Consider the following 26,585-nt stretch of genomic DNA (forward strand, 5'->3'; position numbering starts at 1 on the left):
CTGTGACAAAACTCCTTTCAACACCGCATTTGTGTGTTGGGTCTTTTCAGCACACTGTAACAAATGGTGCTGACCTCTCGCAGATTGATTTTCCAGGTGTTGCATAATAATGTGATTGAGACCTTGGCTAGTAATCAGGCCAAACTTGGACCTTTTTCCTCCCTTACAGTCAGTCGGCAATTCTGACGTTGTTTAAGGATTATCCTGAGTGATTTGAGTTTTATGTACAATTGGCACGTGCTCGAGACGATTTATTGGAGCAATAGATTTCTCACATTTAAAATTCCATCACATTAAACTTCTTCCTAATTGTAACCTGGTGATCCTGAAAGGGGGATCCTTCCATCTGTGGTCCCTTCTCAAGGTTTATCATTTTCCCCTGGCAGGGTTTTTTGAGTTTTTCCTTGCCCTTTTGGGAGCTTCAGATCAGGGGATGCTTTGAGAATAATTGTCAATTTTGGCTATATGAAGCCCTTTGAGACTGTTTGTGATTTAGGGCTATACAAATAAACTTGACTTGACTTGACTTGACTTGACTTGTTCGTGGTAAAAACCACCAGTTGCCACCATTTTTCTGTTGTCAACAGCGCTCACTATCTGTCAACACGCAATTTAACGCCTGCTATATAGGATCTCAAAAGGTTGCAATCTTAGATCACTCACACTCAACAGCAGCATGAGCAATCTCTAAACAGTGAACACAGAATTTAGTGCCTGCTATTTGGTATCTAAGTAAATCAAGACTTAAATCTTTTGTGCTGGCCCTGCAAGCGCTGCAATTCTGACATTCAATGTCTGTTGCTTTTCTATATAATGCATGGTGTTGCCAGGGCTAAAGTGGGCTGACTTTGTTCCGTTGGGACAAAAACAGCACCCATCAAGGCCTCCCAGGGGCTTCAATTAGCAATTCCCCTGTTTCTCGGTGGTCACTCAAGAGCCTGTGCTTCATTTGCAAAGGATTCCACCACATCTTTAGTGGCAGGGCTTACTTAAAACCCAACCTACATACTGTACCAAACCATAAGCTGTCTCTGAAAATAACCTTGGGAAAGTAGGGCTGGAGGTTGGAGGGATCTAGCACACTTGATTTGTCTCCTCTATTATAAGTCTTTGTGATTTGCTGTCTCCAAGGAGCTTGCAGCAGCACAGTTGGTATTGAATGCTGCCCTGTTAAATTATTGGGGGACCAAAAATTTACTGCTGTGGCCTGGTACCTTTCAGTAATGTAAGTTCAATGTTATATAAAAGTTTCAATGTGCGCACCAAGGAAAGAAAGTTAGGCGCTACACGAGGCGTGAGTTTTAAAATGTTTGTGTTTGTCAATGCCGCAAAAAAATTAAGCATGTGTTGAAGCACCGTATATATATTTTTTTGAAAATATAAATCTCCAGCATGGTGACCCTTGCTGATGGTGTAGGGGTACACACGCCTGACTTGTGTGCGCCCAGAGTGGGATCAATTTCCCCTCAGTGATGGTGTGCATATGCGTGTGACTATTTGGTCCTCTCTATATGTGCCGTGCAACTGGCTGGCGACCAGTTCAGGATTTCGTCTGCCTTTCGCTTGATGTCAGATAGTCAGTCACACTCCAGCAGCCCCTGTGACTCTGAACAGGTTAAGTGGTGTTGAAAATGGATGATGTCTTTACTGAATTTCACCGTCGTAAGAAATTAGCCTTCTGTGGTCAGATATAATGAAATGAGAATGTGGTGACTATCTTTTGGAACTCAAAATCATCTTTATGAATTCTAGCGAATCCTTAAATGAATTCTTCACCTAAAGGTGTTAACAACTGTGGCCAGCACCACTGTCTGCCTTGGTATGGCGCTAATGAAATATTCAATTTCACTGCCTTGCTCCCTGGCTATGAGATGTCACAGTATGCTTTGAACCTTTGCTTATACCCTCCAACGGTACTTTTAAGTGGTTGCCCAACCATTTCTATTTACACTTACTGTGCGCTCCTATCATTAGTAGGACAGAACTATGCCTATCCCTCTGCTTTTCCTTGTGCAAAGGCCACATATTTAAAGAAACAAAGGATATCATCTCCCTTGGCAACAGTGATTAATCTCACTTTGTGCTTTTAGCAGGGGAGCCTGTTTCCAAGTCAGACTGCATTTGGGCAACCATTTATCCATTGGAGTGCCCTCAAGAACATTCGCATGAGGCAGTGCTGGAAAAATTGTCTCTTTTACTCTCCTGCTCATTAAATCCACTACTCAATGACATGACATTCACAATGGAACTATTAAATAGATATATTTGGGTGCAGATTGATTTTCTGTGCAGGTTTGCTTCTGAGTCAACACATTCGTAAGATCTCAATAATTATTAAACACGAAAAAGGGTGCGCAGCAATAGTAAATCTATCAACTACAGAGTGTGGAGCGCTCTCAATTTGTTCTTGGTCACTAAGGCTGAATAATTGGGCTGTATACACAAACTGCATCCTGAGCTCCCAGACATTTTAGTACGCTCAAAGGTTTTTCCCCAGCAACTTACAATGACTTTGATTTTCTTTTAACTCTCAAGTCAATATGGCCATTAGTGTGTTTGCTTGCCAGACTAAAAGTAGATTACAGTTCATCACCTCCTTATTAAGAAGAGTCCTCTTTTATTAAACTGTAAGTGGAAGTGCACTAAGGACAGCACTTCCCATACCAAACCTTTGGTCTTGTCACTCATTTCGATGAATAGAAAATAATTACATAAAAATGTGCACTGCTATTTGCGGTCAGTGGAGTGTCAACATCCATATGAATATATATGCAGTAATTCTGTATCTGCACGAATGGTAATTCCAATATTTGCATAAAGGTCACAGAAAGAATAGAGTACAACCTTTTTAATTGCTCTGCACGATTGTTATCATCGAGTGTTAATTTGCATAAAATTGAGATGTTGGACAAAATTAATGGACAAAATAGCGGAAATTATTCAGTGCCTTTTTGGATTTTGAATAATACAAAGAAAACATTAACGTATTAAGTTTTAACCAAAGGAAGGTTTAATTCATAAACTTTCATAGCATTCTGCCTTCTTCTTTGACATTTCTGTTGGGTTGCTTGACGGCACTTCTGATGCAAACATTTTCAAGGAAAGCTTTGTGCATGGCTTGTCTCGTCCATCCATCTGGAATTATCTCTCCTATCTTCTTTGTCTTCTATTATCTGTCTACTCAAGTATGGCTCAGGTGGTAGAGTTGTCATCTCCAAACTTGAAGGTTAACTGCAGTTGCTCCTCATACTGCTTCATTAGTAGGTGAATGAGGAGACATTGTTAAAACGCATTGAGTACCTTAAAGGTAGCTTAAAGTGAAAGACCATTTCCCATTATTGAATGGCATCCCCATCACTTTGATTGTGTGCAGGAACTTTGTAATGAAATGACTTCTGGTGACTTTTCATTCTCATCAAGTATACATTTAATGGTAACGACAAATAAAGTGCAAAAGCTTTCAGAAGCACTGCACTTTGCTTCTTTTTAGACTCCAGCCTTGTGTTGTGTTGAATGAGTAAATGGCTCATATTGACTTTGTAAGGGAAATATCAATGAAGAACAAAAAGAAAATCCTCAGCCTTTATGAACAAGGGAGGGCACTCTGTCTCTGAGAGCAGACGGCGGTTATTGAACGTGGCACTTGTCTCAGCAGAGATTTGAGACGTTAGTGCAAGCTGTTAACTGGCCGTTTAATCAATGATGGACAAACAGCAGGAATTCTCAGCAGGGACCGAAAGGACCAAGCAAGGACGTCATGTGATGTTTGGTTATACAAAAGCAAATGACGGCACCGGGCTTTATGGTTCTTGTAGATCATTAGAGAGGTGTTGCCTAATCTCCAGAGACTTCTCAAGTAAAGATCAACTTTATTTTAAGTCTTTAAAAGAGCCTAATGAGCAATAATTGGACACTTTGTGCTTCTACAAAGATGAGCAAACCTCCTTTATTTGCATGTGTGGCTAATGTGTAAAAAAAAAAAAGACTTTCAAAATTTCTGTTTATTGAGTAGGTGTCGTTCATTTACTGGTGTGTGTACTGACTTTCCCCCAGGCTGTCGCTCTGATGAACTCACACCACTCTTAGAGTCTCAGAGACATTGCTGTGCAATAACATCCTGCTCACGACGCTTTATTTTGAATTGTCTATATTATGTGTACTATGTGTCCACTCTGCATTCATTGCAGCCTGGTCATCCTGGAAGAGGGATCCTCCCATCTTGTGGTCTCTTCTCAAGGTTTCTCATTTCCCCTAGTAAGAGTTTTGAGTTTTTCCTTGCCCTCCTGGGAGTTTTAGATCAGGGAATGTTTGAGAATATTTGTCAATTTCCGCACATGTCCTGAGTGTTGTTAGTCACCTAGATGTTGAACAGAGGCTGAGATGTACCGAAGTCAAATTCCTTGTTTGGCATGCTCAAACATGGCCAATAAAAAATTCTTGAATTATTTCCTTGTCAGTATTTCAAGCACCTCAGAAGATGTTGGCAACATTTTGACTTGGCAGATACCTCCCAGACACGATAGGGCACATGGAAGAGACGCACACTGAATAGTCGATTCTTTAACCTGTGGTCAGCATTCCACATGCGTCCCTCGGAGCTAAACGCTCTTCCTCTGCTCTCCTTTTAAGCGCTCTGACAGGAAGGATGTGATATTGCACCTGGCCTCTTTCATGGCTTCGCCCCCCACCCGCCCCCCTCACTGCTGCCGCGGGTTGGTGGAACAGCTCCACTAGTCAAGACTAATTGTATATTCCTTCGTGTTGGGCTGTGACACCTCCTCTCGCTAAAGTGCCAATGTCCATGCTTTGAGAAAAGAGGATGAGTCATTCAAACTCTTGAACAGATGTGTTGATGAGCAGGAGCAAATCCGGGCAGTTTCAGTGGAACAGACTGCTCTTCTACTAAGTCTCTGTTGTTTGATGAAGCCCAATCAGCGGAAACATCTTGGCAACAGAGCTCAGTCTAACTCAATCTTTTCTAATGACACCCTGTGGGAACTCAAGGTCTTGGCCTGACCTCTTAGTTTGGCTCATTGTCCAGCGTTTCTCATTAAAATCCTCAGTTCCAATGTCAACTTTAGATTTTGCGCTAAAAAGATATTTGACAAATTATAGAGGAATAGTTGCACTGTTTCGGTTGGCTCTGGTGACAAAGTGTGAATTTTGACACTATTTTCATCATTGAGAGTACCATGCAGATTCTAATTTGCTTTCATGTGCAGTCTATCATTAATTTTGCAATAATACCAACATCAACATAGACATCCCTAAGGTCGTGTCAGGTTCTGAATAAACAGACACACATGAATTACAATCTTTGTTCACTTTTTGATTGAATAATCGAGTAAATCATCCACTGCATAAAATGTCACCATATGACCGGCAAGGAGGCAATCATGTGATTTTAATCAAGTACTGTATGTTAAATCATTAACATAAGCCTTCTGCCATATGTAAATGTGGTTAAGTATTTACTCTAATGCGGCCTGTCACCCTGTGTGATGTATGCAGTGGACCAGTGATTCTTCAGCTTGGATGCTGGCCTTGTTGTTTGCAGGGGGGTGCAGATTAAAGTAGCTTTGTCTGTGCATAAATGGATTATCAGCAGGTAGGCTGCTCGCTGTGTTGCTGCAGCGATTGTGTTAGAGCACTTCCTGCCTGGCCGCGGAGCCGACCATCTGCCATTTAGCTGTGATTGATGGTCCGGAACAGACGTCAGCCTCGGATACACGAGACACCTGCTGAATCCTGATCAGGCTGTTGGCTCATATTAGGAAAGCCAATAACTTTCTTTGTCACTGTGACATCTATGTCTTGTTCCTGTGCTTCAAATAAAAGCACAAGCACACACATGAAAGATGTAAAACACAGTGAACAGATTTGGGTGGAATCACTCCAATATTTCCTTCACCGTAAAGATGTATAAACAAGGCTCATTATGGGATGCAATGTGGCCAGTGCTCATTAAATCCGCAAACAGACTGTAATATTTTGACTGGCATCGAATGGGCAAAGTTGTGCCAGTTTCTAACAGGATTGCATGACTTGAAGCGTAAGCTCACCCTGTGACTAAGTGCAGTATGTCGACTTCATGCACATGAAAGAAAAGATAGTGAGAGACAACACAGAAAACAAGGAATTTGATGATGAGAGGAGAATATAAGACAGAGTAAAGCCAGCGAGAAACATTAGTACAAAGAGCAAAAATTGCATCGTTGACAGACTCTTGGAGTCTGCTGCGACCTGACTGATCTGAATATCTTTCAGGCATTATTCGTGGGCATAAAATAGATAAGAAATGTGTCTGTTGTAGGATTAGGATTGATGGGATACTCTTTCATCAATGGAACATCTTCAAATATAGTCATAGTGTTTTGCTTTTGGATGCCTTTATGTATTCATACAACTAAGTACAACTAACATATTCTGAGCTAAAAAAGAATTCCCTTACGTTTATTTTAGGATGTACTCTATATGCCATACTATAAATAGCAACAACCGCTTAAATCTACGACAGAAATATTCACATTATTTTAATGCAGAAGCCCCCAGAGTGTCTTTTCTTTGTCTCCATAATGTGAAAGCCATATTAGCTTAGAAACATTTGTTTAACAGGAATAATATGTGCAGGTGTGTCTCACGGAACAAAACCATGTCCTGTGTCAATGTCCGCACTATTGACCCCCTCAGAGAAAGGAGGGTGCTCTCTGTAGATCACAATCCCTGATAGCCACCAAGCGACAGCCGGAAGAAAGACCCCCATCTCACGCTGACAACAATCTCGTAGCGCTCGTCACGTTATCTCATCAGGTCTGTCAGGATATAAATTGGAACATAGAAAATGCAGCATAAACAAAAGCCGTGTCCTTTGTGACACGTCGCGGATGACATTGGCATTACCATTTTACGTCACCATTAATGGCTATGTGCATTTGGATGTTCTTGCTCTTGGTATCAATTGATTGATTATTATGGCCATCGCTTTCACTGTAACATAACGTATGCACCTATCAGAAGAAAATGTGTTAATTCAAACACAATGTTCTTTTCAGAACGGTTCACGATTATAGCGTCCATCTGGTCATCTGTGCTGTTGAACTCTTCATCTCAACATGATAAACTTTGTTCTATTTTCTCTGAATTACCAAATGTTGTTGGGAATTGAAATATCCACACATGAAATTAAGCTTCTCTGGAATCAGCCAGCGGCTGTCATCATCCAGCATGTGTGAAATTAATGAAACTGTTCTGATGGGAGATAGGAGTGTGACCGATAAACAGTAGCATCCATCAAACTCAATAAGACAGCCTCTGCAGTATGCAGATGAGCGGGCACTTCTGTATAATTACAAACGCACTAGACCTCTGTCAGTGTTTGGATGCATACTAAATTGCTAATAATTTGCTATCGTACCTTCTATTTCTCATCCTTATCGCCTACAAAGTCACGACAAACAAGCATCCAGCATTGTTTGTGTATACTGTGCTCCATGTACTTTTGCTTATTGCACATGATGGAGACTCTTAACTCATTTTGAAGAGGTACACCATGTCTCTCTCTTAATAAGCCCAAATCTAACCCAAAAGGTTCACCATCTTACTTTTCTTCAGAACGAAAAAGTACTACGCATTGCTCAAATCCGTCTTGGTACATTGAGTGTAAGGTAAACATGCGTGTACATGCTCTGTAGGGTTAAAGTCTCTTGAGAGGGTCTTTCAATGCAGCTTTCATCAACAGCTGGTGTTTTCCTTGTTCTACATGTGTTGCTTATTGATTTTGCCATCTTCTCTCAGCTTTACAATTTCTTGTAAGTGACCCTGAGACATGTCGTTACATCTGGTATAGAAACCTGAACCTGAAATTAGACAGTGTGGACATAGTTTGAATCATCAATGAGCAATAAAACACATCTTTGCCAGTCGTATGTTCCACACCATAGCTGAAAATAATAGCTAAAATGTTGATCTTTTGCTTGTATCACATTTATCTTCTAATGACAACACATCGTCCTTACAGAATCCGATTATAATTATTCATCAGTGCCTAAGTCAGCAGAGCTCAAGGTGCATGCACCTCCCCCTCCCATTCTGATTCAGCCCAGTCCTGCTTTCATCTTTCCAAAATGGATACTGTGCTCTGCTGCCAAGACTTAGCCAGCCAAGGAAAGACACTGACTAGCAACTCTAAAACCAGCATTCTCTTTGCTACCTCTCTCCCAACCTCCATTTTACAGAAAATGCTTTTCTGAGTAACTGCTGGCTATTCATTTTCTTGGCTGCAGGATTACAGGTCATCTGCAGGTCTTCAGAGGTACACCAGTGGAACAGTGTCCCACTGACCCTCCAAAGTTTTCCATTTAACAGTTATTTATTGAGTGAGCACAACTCAGCATCCACCCGCTTGCTTTTCTGTGCTTTCATGGTGCCGGACAAGCGCACATGTGCCCCAGCCTTCCACAGCTTAGTGAGCATGCCACTTTCTGTGTGAGCCACAATCCTATTACCCCTCTACGGCCCCTTGGTGGGCCGATAAGAGCAGCCCGACACCCTGCAAAGAGGCAGTGCTGAGCCTCCCTTTGCTGCGGTAGGTGACTTTCCTTGCCTGAGAATTTTTTACAAAGCGACTTGTTTCTCAACTTATCTTAGAGAGAATAGGATTGTGGTTTTTTTTTCCCCCCTGGTTAAATTGAACCAGTCCTTGTAGAGGATTTAATGGTTTGGTGTTGATACTGTGCACACAGGACCCAAACTTTGTTGACATGCTGCAGACTGCCCGAAAGCTTTATTGTGACAAAAATGAGATCTATTCTGTTCACTTTAAGCCGTTAGGGGTTGGGGATATATATATGCAGTGCATATAAAGTTCATAGATTGCTTTTAAAAATGAAAAAGATGAAAGCATTGATTTAAGAAAAAAAATCAGTTTATTGTGGTAGCTTCACTTTATAATGTAGGATGGCACCTCATGATATTAAGAACTAACCTCTGGTATGTACAGAAATATGCATTACAAATTGCAGTATGTGTAAATTAATGGTGCATAATTATATTATCTTAAGAATGCAGAATGGTTGGTACATTTCTTTAATTGCATCCCTGGAATGGCTGAGTTCTGTCCACTTGCCTTTGCCTTGAGCAGAGTCTCTTCCTTGCCATTTGTCATCCTTCTCCCACCATTCAGCAAGAAATGATCATCACTTCATTAAAATGAGCTTTTAATATAAATGACGACCGTACTATTGCCAAAATTTTCTTTATTTCAACCCTTTTCCATGTTTCACATGCAGAGCGGTGGGCTTGGCTGTCATCTGACAATTTGTTTCATTGCAACATATGTAGGAGTGAGTATGCTGACAGTGCTCTTAACCCTGTCATCAAAGCCTCAGCTTGCTGGTAAGCCCCCTGCCACCAAGCCCCCTCACTCAAGCCTTATGCAAGCGTCAATCCACCCTCAGCCCTCTACACTGAGCACTAATTATGTGGAGGCCAGCAGGCGAAGAGGGCATCTCTGCTGTACAGTATGACTGCATGAGTTGGAGAAAAAGGGAATGATAATTAGAAATGTGGCCCATATCACGCTTTCATTTTTTCCTTCCCACCCTGCTTCATCTGCATGTTTCAGAAGCTTTCTCCAATTATAGAAGCACTACCCCCAACTGCTTTTCCCTCCGCCACCAGGGGGGAAAAGAAAATGGAAAGGGAAGAACAGCATGGTCTTAAATTAACACTTTAAATTAACGGTTGTACTGGAGACAGTAGAAATGGAAGGTCCAGGTTATCAGCGTTATAATTGTTGATAGGATTAGATGTTACAGTTACTGCATCACTGCAGACAGGATTATATATAGCCACACCTCTGTTGCAAAGTAACCCTTAGGCACATCAGTGCTTTCCCAAAAATTTATTTGATGGGGTGATACTAAGAAAAGATTCATAGGAGTTGTAGCGCCTTCTAAGGACTCCGTGACTTTCTATCATTTATATCTGAAGTGAACATAAATGACAAAATACCAATCAATGTTATTGAAATATCCACTTAGGTATCGGCCCTTTAGCGACAGCTCGGTTTGTATCTATGATGCAAAAAAACAATCAGCAATGATTGTGACACGCACACAGTGACCAATATCTTCTCTGTTGTGCAGCATCAGCTATATCAGAGGTGACGACAGTGCTTGGTGAAGGTGAAAACAAGGCAAACCAAGCACAGAATGTGATTTACAATACTACAGTGTAACCTTTTCAAATTGATTGAAGTGGAGATTAGTGTCACTCTTGCGGAGGACACACTTTTGTGTAACGAGTGTTATAGTAAGCGTACTTGAGTGTGGTGTCACCTTTGTGTTTTGCAAACGTTTCAAAATATTGACTCTGTGGATATTTAAGAATGTCTTCAGTAATCAAGGTTTTAGATAACCTTGGAACTGACAAATTTAGGGTCTTCACTAATTGGCAGACTTTATAACACATGAGCTCAGTACTTCTTTGCTTGTGAAGTGTGCAATGAAAGTGTCTGCTTGTTTGTGTGAGAAACACTTTCATTTTGAAAAGAAGTCACTCCACTTCTGAAAGCCCAAAATACCCACTTTCATGTAGAAGGGTTCCTTGATGGAAACGTTCGAGCAACTTTGTCCCTCCCTGTAAGACATTATCTCTCATGAAAGCTACGAACGAAGGGCATCCCAGTCATTGTCTTCCTTTTTCAGTTTCCTTGCAAAACAGCAGACAGCAGCAAAATAAAACACTCTGGTTAGCTAATCTCCTTCCTTGTTGGTCAGTATCAGCTCCTTCTTTCACTGTCGGAATGAATAAAGACAGTCTGCGAGCACTTTAGCACTTTGTATTTGTGTTGGCCTCACCTTTCTCACTTCTGATTCATAACTTTTTTTTTTTATTGCCACTGCTTTGCATTAAGACACAATAGGAGGGTCACATAATGGCTCCCTACGAATATAAATAGCCTAATGTGAGGTTTCATTTGAACCATGTAATGTTCCTGTCATCCCTGCTTCTCAGAGCTCAGTGTGTGCCACACCAGAGACATCTTCCCACATCCCAGGAGAGAAATTTCTTTCTCATATGGCCAGGAGACCTACAGCATCCTCAGAATATGAAATCAGCTAGGAGGATTGGATTGGAAGCAAACTGCCACTAGGCATGAAAAGCACCCTTATTAAAAACATACTGCGGTCATGGGGGAAAGTTAGTGTCGTAACAAGGTCAGAGTGGGGACTTTCTTTATATAATGTAGCCTAGAGAAGATCCAGAGTACTTTCTACATCGTGGGCGGCAGCCTATTTCGCTGATACATTAGTCTGCAATATTAAATACACAATGACCTTCATTATATCTGAATCGATGCCCTGCCAAGATTTGAGTCTGTCATTCAAAGATATGGCACCGGTGTGCAAACGACTTCCACTTCAACCCACCGCTCAAAAAAAAAAAAAAAAATATACTTTTCTCGAAATTTCTAATACTCACCACGCTCCTGCGATTACTGTTGTCGTAAACTGGCTAGGTGAAAACTCTCAGAAAAATGGGAGGAAATGCCTACTGATTATTCCGTTATGGTTACTAATGATCTCGTGCACACACCAATAGCGCAGTTGAAAATTTGAGTTCCATTAAAATAAAAAAGTTAAATTGTGGGCAATTAATTGTTCTGCCTATCTCTAGACTTCACTTCCATTGATGATTCTAATGAATTTGAAGTGAAACGGGGTAATTTCCCACGGCACAGTAATGTGCACAGCACCCTGTTTGGGAATCATTGGAGTGGATAACACAAGCACCACAGATTAACCGACTACCATATTAACCTTCGGGTGCATCTAATTGTTGGGAAATTGAATGCAGCTCTCAGTGTGGAGCCAATCTATATATTGAGCTGGCCTGGCTTACAACCTCTAATCCTGCAAATCTTCTTCAGGTCCTCAAGTGCTGTTCTGAATTTTGGAAGGACTTGCATGATACTGCTAAAGCGTAATTTCTGTAATGCACCTGCTTGTGTCCAGATTCATTCCAGCCTCCACTGTGTTTTCAATAAAAAACAGCCTGCCTCCCATCAAGATAAACATGACTCCAGTACTCACACCACAGCACTGAAAGTTTGAACCGATGCTGCTTTATCTGAAGATAAGCACGCCCAGAGCGGCCCTCATCTGTCGTAACCTTATTAGTCTTTGGCTTCATCTAACTGGGTACGATAAACAACTGCAGTATTAGATGTTAATGCGATCTGTTACTCAAGTAGTGCAGGGCATCCTTTGACAGATCAATTATGGCAGCAATTAAAATATCTTTTCTCCAAGAGCTCACGCAAAGGCTCCACATATGCTCTGCCTCCCCCCACTCCTGTTTGTTTGTCATAGACTCTATCTTCTATTTGTTCTGCACACATAAGACCTCCATTGCTTCACTTGTTATCATTTTCAAGGGTAAACACACTTAATCCATGCACAGTTCGGCTTCTACACTATATGGGCTCCCATATTTTACCGACAGGAGCTGGCGTTCATTCTAAATAGATGGATTTCAATATCTCTCCCAGCAAACTCTGTAGATTTATGGGAGTGTCGATAGGAATCTTTATCGACTCATCCGGAGGGTCACGATCAAACTCCTTCCTGGTTGTTTTGAATGGGTTGATGTCAAACCTGACCAATTCATCCACACCAAACTCAGCCCTGCTTTTGTGGATTTGCTCCGTGTACCAAGGCGCAATCATGCTGGAACAGGACAGAGAAGCTTATTGTCAATTGCAATTTTGTCTCATTAAGATAAATATTTTAAGATCCTCCCTCACTTCACCTTGCAAACCCCCAGCAATCAGGACGATATATACCCTCCGCTATATATCTGTCCTGATATTTATTATCCCATCCCATCAGATTTGCACACCTAGAGAAGCATTTTTCACTTCACAGAACACGTTTGCACTATTGCAGAGCTCATTGGCGGCTTGCATCACTCCTACTTTATCCATCGTTTGGCATTGTGCCATTGAAACCTATGCCATGAAGGAGTTTTGTGCTGATGTTCATTCCTGAAAATGCTCAGAACTTTGCAATTACTGAGTCAGCAGTAGGTCCTTTATGTAGTGTGCATCTCAGCATTAGCCTTGTCTTTAACTTTACAGGTGTGCTGCAGTTGGTTTATGGCTATAACACTTCCACACATGGATAAATCACTTGATATAATGTATCTACATTATGTAAATATGTACATGGTGTCAATCGTGGACTTATCAATTGTAAGTGTCCGGCTCTCCGTTTAAAGGGTAAAATTCTGCTGTAACGCGGTATGCAGGGGAGTACTTACATTTTGGTTGCACATGATTAAAATGTTTGAAACTGATGTAAATGTACCCACTTTGATTTGAAAAGGGCATTTATATTGGTTTAACTTACTTTAATCTATTTTCAAACTAAGTATGTTTTTACAATTGGAATTTCAACAGAAATCTCTCAGAGAGCTCTTCGGACAATTTTTTTTAAATGGGGAAAACCTTCTTTATACATGATAAAACATTTGGATTAATTTATCATTGTGTAAACCTGTCTCAAAATCCTTGCGGAGCTGCACAAGTCTGCCGTTTACTGGGCATGACTGACATTTGCTGATTTGTTCATTGCCTAGGGCAGCATATATTAGGGGTTGCCACAAATTTTTCCTAGACAGAATTTTGTATAATGACCTCTGAATGTCTACGTTGTTAGCTACTTTGCTACAGACCACGTAACCTGGCGAGTCTCCTTAGGGGTGATGGCCCTTTGTCACATCTCATCCTTTTTGTCAGCCTAATAGACCTGTGATGAAATATCACGGACCGACACCTTCGTCTCTGTGCTTCGCTGAACTCTGAGTGGGTCCATGAGAACGAAGTCAGTGGTTCACGAGACTTTGATAGTATTGCTGTTTAAAACGATGCATATAAATAGGGCGTGTGACATCAGGGAATAGCAGGTCATTTGCATTCATAATATCTTGCAGTTGCATGGATGAATGCCTTTCTAAATGACATGAACATTCTAACGACATGAAAGGTGCAAGGTTGTGACGGGGTAACATTTCAAGTCAATGTGCACACAAACTCGCAATGATTCCTGGAAAAAAAAAAGAGGAGTGTGTTGGTTCGACACTCTTCTTATAGAGGTTTACAGTGTCACATTGCCATATATAATACGATTTACGCACCTTTGTTATGCAAATGAGGAACGATGAAAAGAATTTCATCACCAAGAGATGGGATTCCAACTGCCCCTCCTCTTCGGAAGGATCGCTGGAGGTGCAGCATTTCAGAATGGTGTAAGCTACCCCCACCCACCTGCACTCCAATCTTGTTGAGTATGGTGCTTGGCCTTTTGATATTTCACGTGCCTCTTCTTTGCCATAGATCTTTGACATTGGTAGAGAGATGCTCCAAGGGTTATCTAATTTGAGAAATCTGCGGGGGAGTAAATACAAACGAGAACAGAAATTGGACCTTTTTAGTCAAGCTAGTGTTGATGTGAATTATTCACATGATTTGTTGCCCAAAGTATCATTTACCGTCCTTGCCACGTTTGACTAAACAGTTGTTTGTGTTTCATTCTTCATTTGTGCCACTGAGTCGCTGCACCCACTGCAAATTGTTTTATTATGATAAGACAAATACATCGATAAATCCATACACAGTATAATTTATCTTGGAACAGTAGAAATGTAGACCTTTCTTTGATTAAATAGAATAATACGGTAGTTTATCTGTTATTATTACATTTTTGGGACATTTGCAGGTTGGCGGGGTCACATTTACAGACACTCCCAGAGCCATCTTGACCCAGTTTTAATTTGCCATCTCCTGTGTAAACTGTAGCCTGTGTGTAGTGCTTGAGTCCTGCAAAATGTTTTTAAAGAGCAGTGACAATGGTGCACTTTAAGCATTTTTAATGCCCATGTGCACCTGCGCACCACATGTGCACCCCTGTTTACATCTTAGTTATAATATAGTTCTTTCATAAATATAACATAAAAATGGGCCCTGAATGTAATGTTGAATCTTTTCTTAGGCTTTTGCATCCACCACTACAATGAAAAACTATTTTGACATGACAATAGCAAGCTTCTGTTGATATTTTGAAGTTATTGAACTTCCAGAAGAAAGCCTTCTTTTCAACCATGAAAAACAAACATGCATGCATCTCTTTACGCTATGCTGAGTGACTGCCTAATGCCCATCTCTGGGTACAATTTTCTGCCTGATGAACACATACAGTATAATTTAGTACAACTGAGTGCAGGGCTATTTGGTCGAAATCTCCAGTAAGAGGCTGGTGCACTCTCTGTCGTTTACATGTAATTGCGTTATCTTTGTCCAACATGGGGTATGTAAACGTGCATTTATAAGAGATGCCCTATGGTTTTCTTTTGCACAAAACATGATAATATGTTTAGTCACAGCTGGATGTGCTGCAGGAGAATACAAAATAGTCACACATGGCAAATCTCCTCAAAATACAACATTCTTATTCATTCCATGTCCTGTGATTGTTTCCAGCAGCTCAGAGCGAGAGCTTTACTATCTCAAAGGGAAATGAAAAGACGGCAAAGGTAAGGCACGCTGGAGATTAAACTGAGGCCATTATTGAGGGCACTAGTGGCGAAATGGGTTGGGGATTGACTTAGAAAAGGGTGAGAGTCAAGAGAGTTTTTGTCAGTTTGGATGAACGCTGACAGCAGCTACTTCAAAACTCTTTAATGAAGATGAGCAAGCTCATTTTTAAACTCCAGAGTTCCGAACTATTGAATGTTTGAGTGGTAATCGAAACGGAAATGTGTTTTACCGTTTCCCTTCAACTCTGTTTACCTAAAGAAATAAATATAGAGTTTATATCTTTGAAAGTCTTTGTCATTGAGTGAGAATAGAGGGAGCTGCAGTAATTACTGAGTTAATAGTGGGATGAGAAGAGAGTCTTTGCTTTGTAAACATCACATTCATTATCGGCTTGACAAATAGGCCAAGATGCCGCAGCTGTGACGATGTTTATGCACACAACGGAATATGGAAATGTGAAGCTGTTATGAAAGCAAAGGTGTATTACACCCAATCCCTTCTTGATTGAACGCCGAGTCTCTTCTTCAAAGATTTAATGATGCCAGCTTCTACCGTTACTTGGATTTGCCTTTTTGAATGCCGCTGGTAGTTTGATTATAGTGACAGCCTTCTAGTGATAAGCAGGCTGTACATGGAATTGAGGATGGTGTTCTGCTTTTGGAATTAGGAATGGATACACTGTTAGAGGTCAGCTGTCTTTCATAGGAATTTATAGCCACAATGGCCACTGTAGAAAAGTGAACATTCAGCAAATTCACTTGGACTTTCTTAATGGGTGTTAAGAAACACAATGTATTCATGTAGCTATAAGACTTTCTGCTGACTCTTAGAAATACGTTAATTCAGATGTCTCTTTTGGTTTTCCAGACTCTATGCTACCAAGTGATAAGATTTTCCACAAGATAAATCCTGACCATGGGAGGTGGTTCTAGTAGACCGTGCAGTACAATTCTATTCACATTTGTTCCCAGCCTCAAACCTTGAAGGCAATCATTTGAAATCTGCCACTGCATGCTACAAACTGGAAAACGGTTGTTCCAATGTTTGCGTTCGGAATCAGCACCGACAGCCTCTTACGCCACTCTGGTCTCTACCCTTGTATCATATTTAAACACATTATACGGTCCAAATTGAGTCAGATAGCATTCCTACAAATACATTACCGCTGCGTGTTATTTCTCGAACTCCAACTGTTTCAAGTAGCCTATTTGTGAGAGCTGCAGATCATGTTTAGTAAGCTCCTCACTCATTATATCAGACCCTGGGGAGAGAAGGGCCCTCTCGCTCTAGTGTATACTATCAAAGCCATGAAGCTTCCTTAGACAACATAAGGAGCAGCTCTGGAGTACACACAAAAACTCATGTTCAGCCCTGAGCACTTCTCTCTGTAGGAAGCTGTCATAATTCAAGTTTTCAAGATCAAACCTTATTGCGCTGTTTGTGGGCGAAATCTAAACATAAGTTGTACAATTAAAGAAATACCTTAGGACTGTAATACAGCAACAAATTAATCTCTTCAAAATTACATCATTTTTTTTCTCCCCTGAATTTGAAGCGGTTAGTGTGTCAGGGTTCTCATATAACCTTCCTATTCCAGCTTCCTCTCTCATGTGTTAGGTTAGCATAAGACTAAAACTACCCATAGATCTAAATGTGAACTTGTAGGATTGTTTGTCCATAAGTGCCCTGCTATTGGCTGACAACCAGTCAAGTGTTGAATCTCTCTTGCCTCTCAATTGGGATAGGCTCCAGCTCACTCGTGAATGAAGACAAATGGTGTAAAAAATGGATGGATGGAGTTCTATGTCACGACTGTATATCTGCAGAGGTCACACCTCATTGGACAAGCATGCTAGAATGGAAAAAGAGTATTTACCTCTGCACCACTGCAAGATACTTTTATTAATCTACCCTCTGGGTGCCCGCTACAGTGTGCTGGGTGGATTTGCATCCGGTTTGAATAAGCTGTGCAACTTTTTTCTTATTCAATCTCAGGAAAGTGCATTTGCACTTTTTTTCAGCAAGAGTTCTTCAACGTACACAAAAGCATTTGCCTCAAGAAATCACAGCCCTATTGTTGCTTGCAAAGCTCAGCAACATCACTATCAACGGGCTAATCTTACATAAAAGCTGGTCTCTGAATGGCTCGGCAGTTGAAACGTTTTAGCGCAGGGTGGTAGAAATGAATAAGTAAATAGATAAACAAGTCACACAATCACAGGGCTGCTGCTTGTGCACCGCATCACGATTCCATGTGGTTGGCAGCAGCTCCAAGATAGGAGATTACTGCAAGTAATACCTCTCGTATTTTCGATCTCTTTAGCGCTGCGGTTTGACAACAAATGAGCAATAGGAGGCCCTATTTTGGTCTCCCTGCAACACCTTGCTGAACTTTGTGACCTTTAGTCACCTTTCATTTGCAACATTAGTTTTTTTCTGTGCCATTAGTGTGCACCTTCCATTCTACTCCAACTCTGTGTCTCATGTTTACAATTGCAACAAGCAAAGAAAAGCCTGCCATAAAGCAAGTGCAATTTGTTTTTGCTTATGGACATGAAATAAAAAGTCCAAACTACTTTCACTCCGTTGTTTATATCCTTCTGGTGTCTCCATTTTCTATCAAAAGTGTGGCACTGTGTACTATAGATACCACATTTTTAATTTATGAATAATACAAATATTGGACTGTAAAGTGACTGGCGAATTTAAACAGGATGCAGCACTTTGTAAGTTGGTTATTATCGTAACCTTGAGATAGTTTCACCTTGTTATGTAAATATTTGTAGAAAAACACTGCAAAATCTGCATAGGCTTCCTCATTAGTACACACGTGATGACTCTGGGTTTGCTTTTAATGACAAACTAATTATTTTTAGATGCCTAACCATGTGTTTTATTCGTATCCCTGCGGGATTTAATTACATTTCCTTCTACCACAACTGAGTGATCCCCGTAATAATCGTCACCTCTCATTAAAAAAAGATTATTCTCGACCGAGAACGGCTAATCGCATCGTTTGTGCTTGATGGATGCTTAAACAAAGAGTGACATCAATTTTTCAATTGTAAAATTTGGGAATTAATTGAGTTGTTGCAATTAATCAGCTATTTTTGGGTTAAGGTGAGTTACATCACTTAAATCAAATAACAATGGGCTTGCCTTGGTCTCCATAGGGTTTCCACAGTGCAATTATTGGCCTTATTCACAATGTTAGCTACACAATTACAAGAAATCACACCGGAACATCGTCTCGCTCCTTTACCGAATTGAGTTCAATTCATCATGGGCTTCATGATCCCTAGGACTGTCAGAGGTGCTAACCGATTTTATTGACAATCAACTATTTGCTTTACAACCATTAAAGTTATGATTTTATTTTCTCCAGGCTCCTGAAAGATTCACTTTCAAATTGCGTGCAATGAAAGAAAAGACAGGTTTGGATAGAGATGAAGACACGTTTATACTGTTATGATTTCATTTAGCCATGTTATTGCTGTGCAAGGATAAAAATGCGGCTTGGTTCAATTCTTACTTCCTGTCAGTCATATGATTTAATATGCTGGCTGGCTAACTGTAATGTTTGTCGATGGATAAAGAACACGAGCTTGTTTGTTTAGGAATATTAAGCTTGAATCATTGTTCCACGAGTGGAACTGAGCACATGTCTAATGTTGTCCATCCCTCATAAAATATAATTGCTTCATATAGTATGTGAATCCTTCTTTCACACCACTATTAGACCTCATTCTGTTTACTTGAGGAAGAATAAAGTTGCATTAGAATATCATCTCTAGTTTATGGAAGGCAATCACAAGTAAAGAGTATGTTTTGTTGTTCTTTATTTGCTTCAAAAATCATCCACATTCAGTAGTCACCCAGAATGTAAACACAGGACTTGAACATCCTTTGTCATCCTCAGACCAAACTGTGGATTTTCTTCAATTTCAAGCAAAACAAATTACACATCTTGAAGAACAACTGAAAAACACACCTTTTGATTACAAAACATCAGTGCAAGTTTGCAACACACCATGCACAACTTGAAGTGTGCATCTTTTCAACAGCAGTTCTAGAAGACAGTCTGCTTCACCACACACACACACACGCACGCACACATGTCCACCATTGATCTTGTCCCTGTGAAAACAAACCTAAGGTGCAACAACAATTAGCACTCCACATTAGACTGCAATTAAATCAGAAAAGAAAAAAAATAAGAGAACCCTCAAGGCATGAAAGGGGATAACATCACTTTTTAATGATCATTTATGGATGTTTACTGTGCGCATAACACTGATGAAGTTTTCGTGAGAAGGGTGATTGTAAGTTCAGAGCAACATGCTACAGAGAGAAAGTAGTGTCTCAAAGTGCTCTCTAATCTAAGAACTCTCAGCATTAGTAGATCCAAAGTACCAAAAAGCAGCACAACCACTCGAATACAAATGCTCGATGAGTGTTAAACACAGTGCTTTGACTATAAGTGTAAGTCTTTATAGTCCCCTCCGTTATAATGCTGACAATCCAGACCACTAATCGCATGAAATATTCATTAGAAAATACAGAAGAATGTGATGTATTGCTGCTATATATATATGTGCATTCTATGCAAACATAGTAGAAATAAGAAGTGTATCGATTCATCATAAAAGGGTTTTCCGAGGACAGTCTTAGTCATAAGTATGCCCTCATATACGTTTAACGATTTACATATGTTCATATGTACATGCACATTAAGCGCAAGATAGATTTCTTTGTATTTTCATCTATATATTTCTACACATCATTATCTGAATACATCAGGTTCTTATCAAGGAAACCATTCACCTAAATCACACGTAATACGCTTAAGATCTTTTTCAGAAGTCAAACAGTACACAAGAGTAGTGGAAAAAATAAATACCAGGCCACGTTACACAAAGTGATCTTTTTTTTTTTTTCTTTCTTACATTTTCTCAAGTGCAAACGTTAGGCATAGAAGATAATCTCGGGAATCTGACCTCCTTGCACCCCTGTGCCATTAGTGCTGTCTGATGAGCACTGGAATTGAAATGTCACCTTCCCACACTGCACCTCTGTCATGCCTTCCTGTCCAAAGTAGCTCAGTTCATTCCCATCAAGAACCACGCTGGCCGTGTAGAAGGTATCAGGCTCGATCTGCACCGGGTACTCAAACCACACAGGGAAAGTGTTGCTGGAGCCATCCGACAAGTATTTGCTCAAGTTTTGTCCCATCACCACTCCCTGGCGTTTGAGCTCGATCTTGGCGCTATACTCTGTTGACCCACAGCTGGAGCCGTAAAGTCCGAAACCGGCGATGAAAACCCGTTTGTCCACAGCAAACTGGATGCTGTCGCAGCGGCCCCGATAACGCCACTGATTGCTTCGGTAGGCACAGGACTGGAAGCGGTGGCAGCGCTGGGGCGCCAGACCCTTTCTCGGCTGGCTGACAAATTGAAGTTCAGGCTTCTTGGCAGCTGTGTACCAAAGAAAGATGTCGTTCGTCTCATTAAGTGTCAGCACGCCCGACTGGGCCGCTCCATTGGCAAAGTCATCCAGAGCCATGGTGGGGATGCGTATCAGGTACATGGCTCTGCCCAAAACCTTCCGCTTGTGGTCAGTGGACAAAGTGACCTCCTGTCTCTGACATTCAGCTTCAGCCCAGCTGAGCGCCGCCTCAAAGACAACAATCTCTTTAGCGTTGAGCGTCTCTCGCTTTAGGATGCTCTTAAGGGTCCGGTAGTCGATGTCGCAGAAACCCTCGGAGCGTAGAGCCAGTTCGGCCTGGGCGTCGATCACTTCCCAGCAGCGCTGAGTCAGCTCGGGCTCTTCGAACAGGCAGCTCTGAGAGAGTAGCACGCAGGCGTTCTTGGCGCTCAGGCTGGTCTCCAGGAAGTTCACGCAGGCACGTGCCAGGTGAGGGACAATGTACTTTTTGGCAGCGTAGAGAGTGGCTAAGACTGTGTCAGCACTTAGGTCAATCTCGTCACAGTAGATGTACCTGTTGACACAAACGGGTACACTAGTTTGCTATGATGAACTTCTTTTATACTGGAAAACAGCCAACTTGGAAAACAAGGACTGAGGCATAACGGTGGTGCCTTGACTCCCTTTTATGCCTTACAGCAGCACATACATCAAAAAGCTCATAAACTGGTCTCTTAGTCGAGGTACAAGTCTTTTGAGCTACATCATTTAAGTAATAAAGTAGTTGAACCACCACAGGATGATTCAGTGCTGTTCCCACTGCACGCAACAACCACCATATGAACAGTTTTGCTTTGTCACTAAAGCCTTGATAGTGTGACAAATGAACCATTCGAAAAGCCAATCCAGTCGTGATGTTGACTGAAGGAAATGTTTCGTCTCCTTCCATGAGCATAAAGGCAGTATAATAAAAGGTCAATGACAATAGTGTATGAGCCAAACAGAAAAGAATATCCTTACTTCAACATTGCCAGAAATGCAGCTGGTTCCACATCCGGAATATGAATCTCATCATCATTCTTAGCCAGGTCACCGTAAAACATGGCATGAAACACTGAGCTGCCCACCGCCAAGACATACTGTTAAAAAATGGGGGGAAATAGGCATTTATTAATTGGTTCTCATGTTTGATTCAAACAAGCAACACTTTAACCTGAACAAGTTGATTAGTTGTAATTTGATTTGAATAGTTTGTGAATGTGCAACAGTGTATTTAAGGCACAGCTATTGAACCATTCCCCAGATGTAATTAATGGAGGCTGTGTTTGCTCAGTTTCTCTTATAATGAACAGCGCTCAGCCAGATAGAGCGCTATTTACACTCAGGATGAAGAGGCATGTTTCTAACAAACAAGATTGCATCTGATCGAATAAAATGAATTTCTAATCACACCATTGAATAGTGAAAATTCAATTTCCTGAAATTAATGACTAATCGCAGCTTGACTGCACCGGGTGCAACACGATGCTAACGCTAATTTTAGAAATGAGAGCAAATCCATTCGTGGCGCTACGTACTCGTGTGCTGTATTTGTCAGCTTGTGTGTTGCGGGGCTTGCAGTTTAAGTGAGACTAGGTTGGGACATGTGACACAGAGCACTCTAATTATGAGTGGGCCATGGTACAGTGAACCCAATCTTTGTTTCAGCAAAAGAATACACAGATATTAAAAATTATTTTCCATAAAGTGAGGTCAATTGTGGACCAGTTTTAGATGTGCTTAGTCGCACCTCTTGGCTTTTGGCTATAAGTGCCAAATGGAGACAATAAAAAATGCTGCATTGAACGTCATTAAACCCAACTGGCATAATGTCTCATTTAAGTGCAGTCAAGTCATCCAACATGTCCTTCCATAACTGTCTTCTCAAAGAGCACTCACAAAATTATCTGTAGATTATACATCTAGGTCTCGTATGAAGACGCCAAAATCCTCAGAACTCAATATAAAGTGAAAATAGAGGGTAGTCAGCAGAGCGCTTTTGACAGCACCAAAATAATCTGGATTTGTAGTGAATATTCAAATACATCCATATCAAATAGATATGCTTTTAAGCGATTCCCTTTGTCCAGACATAATGTCTAATTAATCATTTATGGTAACTTCTTGTAGCACAAAGAGGGGCAAATCAGACAAAGATGTCGGATGTCAAAAAAAAAAAAAATACCTTCTCAATAAGCATAGAGGAGGAAAAAAGACTTGATTATAATAATGATTGCTCTTTGTTGCATATACATTGTCTGCAGATCCAGAATTAGTTCTGATTATGCACATGAATGCATTGAGCTCTCGTTCGTGGCTGTGCAGTGTTATAAGAAAGTTGAAAAATGTAATTGCCCCCCCCCCCCCATACAAAACAAAAAATCTAGACACAAAGATCTTGTGTGGAGCAAGGAGGAAGTAAACCCCTCACCCTTTTTCATCCAGACTCATTTACATAAATAATTGAGGACTGTCTCGAACAGGCACATGTGGTGCCGAAGCGAGAGCGGAGCACAAAGGATTTGAGTTCCATGAAGTCATTAAAACAGTTTATAAAGTTCTGATGTTGTTTTCTACTTAATTAACTGAATGGTAAAATCCTTACCCTGTGTCCCGGCAACCGCTTGGTCTTTCCAGGCTGACCCACCACAAAGTGGACATCTGCCATTAGTTCATTGTTGTACATTACAGAGTTTCTGCAAGCACAAAAAGAATGAAAATAACCTTGAAAGGTATTTGTATGGCTTGGTTGTTATACAAAACAGGCAGTTTAAATATCGTGAAAAAATGTAAAGCACCAGATTATTTGGGTTACCTGCTGTCCATTGAACCACGCCATTGAACTTGACTGCCTTTACACCTATTTGTGGACCCCGTGGAGGCTATTTTGTGTGTTTTGGGTATTGAGGGGGGCTAGTTGGCCGCTGTTACTTTTTTTTTTTCCCATTTTCTTGTTGCTTTGCTTTGATGGCTTTTAACTTTCGCACTTACTGGCTTTCTTTGTGGCGCCGTTGTGTGGCAGCCTTATGGGAGCCTAGTGAGTTGCGCTCATGTCATCTGTGTGTCTTTTATATACCCGCTCTGTGGTATGAATACTGCTGGGGCCTGAAGTTCCCCAGGGATCAATAAATATTCAATCAATCAATCAGTATAGTCCACCAAGCTGTATCGTTGCCCGAACATTTACTCTGAAGTTTAAGATTGCATAAAGTGTAGCGCTCCATAAATGACAGAACAAGTGAAAGCTGTCTACCAAAAGACCCAACAATGAAACTGTTCATATATTATTGAGCAGAGGAGCACTGTGGTAGGTAAACAAAATGTTCTAGAGAGACGACAACAAAGCACGGTTTTGCACTGGACAGCTGCGATTTTTTTTTTTTTTGCTCTCCGGCCAAAGTAAATATTTTGCCTTTAGAAAAGAACAATCTGGCCCTGTTGTGCATATAAAGTCCACCTCATGCCTGTCCAGCCTTTGTTGGAGCAGCAAAGTCGACACGCATAGAGGTGGTGTCAACTAGAATAATCCCCGGCCGATTAAGGGCAGGGTGCGCTACGCATAAACGTTCATTTTTCTATACTGTGTTTCTTCCTTGTTGAGTAGCCATCAAGATTTGGAAGGTTGCCTACCTTTCTCTGATGGTAGAATAGAGTCCTTGCCAGTTACAATTATGTATGGTGTTATTGTTGTTGAGGTTCTGCTGCTGGTACTGTTGCACAGTGGTAGTGGTGGCAGGTGCTGGCGTTTTGGTGGGAAGCATGTCCGCTGCCATCTTCTTCTTCTTCTTGTTCCTCAAAGTGATAATCTCATAGCAGACTGGGGGCAGTTTGGGGCTGCCACTGGCATTCCCCTTCTTGGAGCTTTTGCTTGACTTGCTTTTCACTGACTCAGGCAGCATTAAGAAGAAAGTCAGACATTTCATGTTCCTTCCCTTGGCATCGACCATGAGTGTGGTGAACTGCTGAGCAGTGGAACAGAGCGCAGAAAGGACATTCACCGGGAGGAGACAGCTGCGAGGGAGGACCTGGGAAGATGACAGCAAAGGTTGCACGCCTCGGACGCAGTGCAGCACTCACTAATCCACTAGGAGACTTCAAAACTTGCTTGTCTGTTTATTTCTTCAAAGAGGAAAGTCCACACTTTTCATCCACTTTTCTTCGGGTTGAACTTAGATTAGCTCTTGTGAATTCCATTTCTGGTTCAGCGTGATGAGACTCGCTCTTGAAATAGCTTCTTCCCCCCTTGTCGCTCTGCTGAGGGTTGGTCTGACAGCCTCAGATTTAATGCTGCTGCAGTGGTTCTCAGACAGACAGCAACGACGCCTCAGTCCCGCTCATCTCCCAGCTGTGTTTTTCTTTACAGCTCACTCTCCCCTCTTTGGAGCGCTTATACGTTCTCCTCAACACTTGCCTCGCTTGCTTCCTCCATGAGCGCAGTCGCCATCCTGGATGCTGTGTTGGTGGATGCTGCGCTGCGCTGCTCTGCCCCGCCGCACATTCTGCTGACTAGAGAGATTAGATGGGAGAGCACGGAGGAGACTGCGCTCCAGCCCCCTCGACACCCCCTCACACACACACACCACCCCACCCTCGCATTACACACAACTCCGCATAATGCGGCCAATGGCAGTGCACAGTTTTCTTCATTGGCTCATGCAGCCCATACTTGTATATGTAATTGTCTAAGTCTCAATTAAAGAGACAGTTATCTGCCACGGGAATGATCTATTCTCATCCAAATCTACTTCCTTTTGCCTTATCTGAAGCTGTCACATTCAGGCTGTCATTTGAAAGGGCAATGCTAATGTAGTTTTAGTTAATTGATACATTTTCTTACATTTTTAGTCCCTTCAAAACAGTTTTCTGTATTCATGACACATGCACATACTTTTCATTTTTCACTTGTGCATGAGTCTCACTCGCTCATATTAAAAAAGAGGATTTTTTTTGGGTCTGTCTAACTTGTGCCTGCCAGTTGACACTGCAGCCAGTCAATGTTGCTCCGCACCTCTCTCTTGTCAGTCAGATGGGAAAGGCTGCAGCTCACCTGCGTCCCTAATTTGGACAAGTGGTAGAAAACAACCATGAGTATATGGATATTTTTTTTATGAAAATGTAAAAAACACTGGCACTACCAATAAAAATAACTAGAATAGCAATAATGATATTTTTTTAGAACAACAGCTTTGACTTTTGCCTCTAATGATTGAATTATTGCTTAAATCAACATTTTATTTTGTGGTAGGGGGGCAGAATGAACAAAAAAATCACAATATATTCGAGACTGAGAAGAATTGTTCTTGTGAAGTCATCTCTGCAGAGCAATGGACTGAGCCATAAATGCAATGCACTTTTGCCCAATGTATAATGCATGCACTTTTGCTCCTCTTGCGCAGTTGGCACTTTGCACAGTGGGGATTCTATTTAAAGGAGCAGTGTTAAAATGTTTTAAATGTTTGTGTGAGATGGTACTAAAGAATCAAATGCTGATATTGCAATATTTATTATGCACACCAATTGAAAT

The 26,585-nt window shown here is 41.2% G+C and overlaps 1 protein-coding gene and 1 long non-coding RNA gene across 4 annotated transcripts in view; one reads left to right on the top strand and one right to left on the bottom strand.

Moving 5' to 3' along the window:
- LOC137840788 (uncharacterized) overlaps positions 1–26,585 on the top strand; it is a 144,811-nt gene that overhangs the window by 37,640 nt on the left and 80,586 nt on the right. The gene's annotated exons all lie outside the window — the stretch shown is intronic.
- On the bottom strand, positions 19,421–25,634 carry btbd3b (BTB (POZ) domain containing 3b). Its single transcript, XM_049735451.1, has 4 exons — positions 24,692–25,634; positions 23,667–23,757; positions 22,043–22,161; positions 19,421–21,596 (listed from the first exon to the last, which is right to left on the bottom strand). Exons 1-4 carry the CDS (start codon positions 25,006–25,008, stop codon positions 20,564–20,566), a joined length of 1,560 nt encoding a protein of 519 aa, XP_049591408.1. The 5' UTR covers positions 25,009–25,634; the 3' UTR covers positions 19,421–20,563.

This window comes from Syngnathus scovelli, chromosome 12 (genome assembly GCF_024217435.2).
Source record: "Syngnathus scovelli strain Florida chromosome 12, RoL_Ssco_1.2, whole genome shotgun sequence".
NCBI classification, from domain to species: domain Eukaryota; kingdom Metazoa; phylum Chordata; class Actinopteri; order Syngnathiformes; family Syngnathidae; genus Syngnathus; species Syngnathus scovelli.

Coding starts and splice junctions, on each gene's coding strand:
- btbd3b (XM_049735451.1), bottom strand. CDS start 25,008: ATGGTCGATGCCAAGGGAAGGAACATGAAATGTCTGACTTTCTTCTTA. Junction 22,162..23,666: donor AGCGGTTGCCGGGACACAGG/GTAAGGATTTTA, acceptor ATTTTTTAACAG/TATGTCTTGGCGGTGGGCAG. Junction 21,597..22,042: donor GCATTTCTGGCAATGTTGAA/GTAAGGATATTC, acceptor TTGTGTCAACAG/GTACATCTACTGTGACGAGA.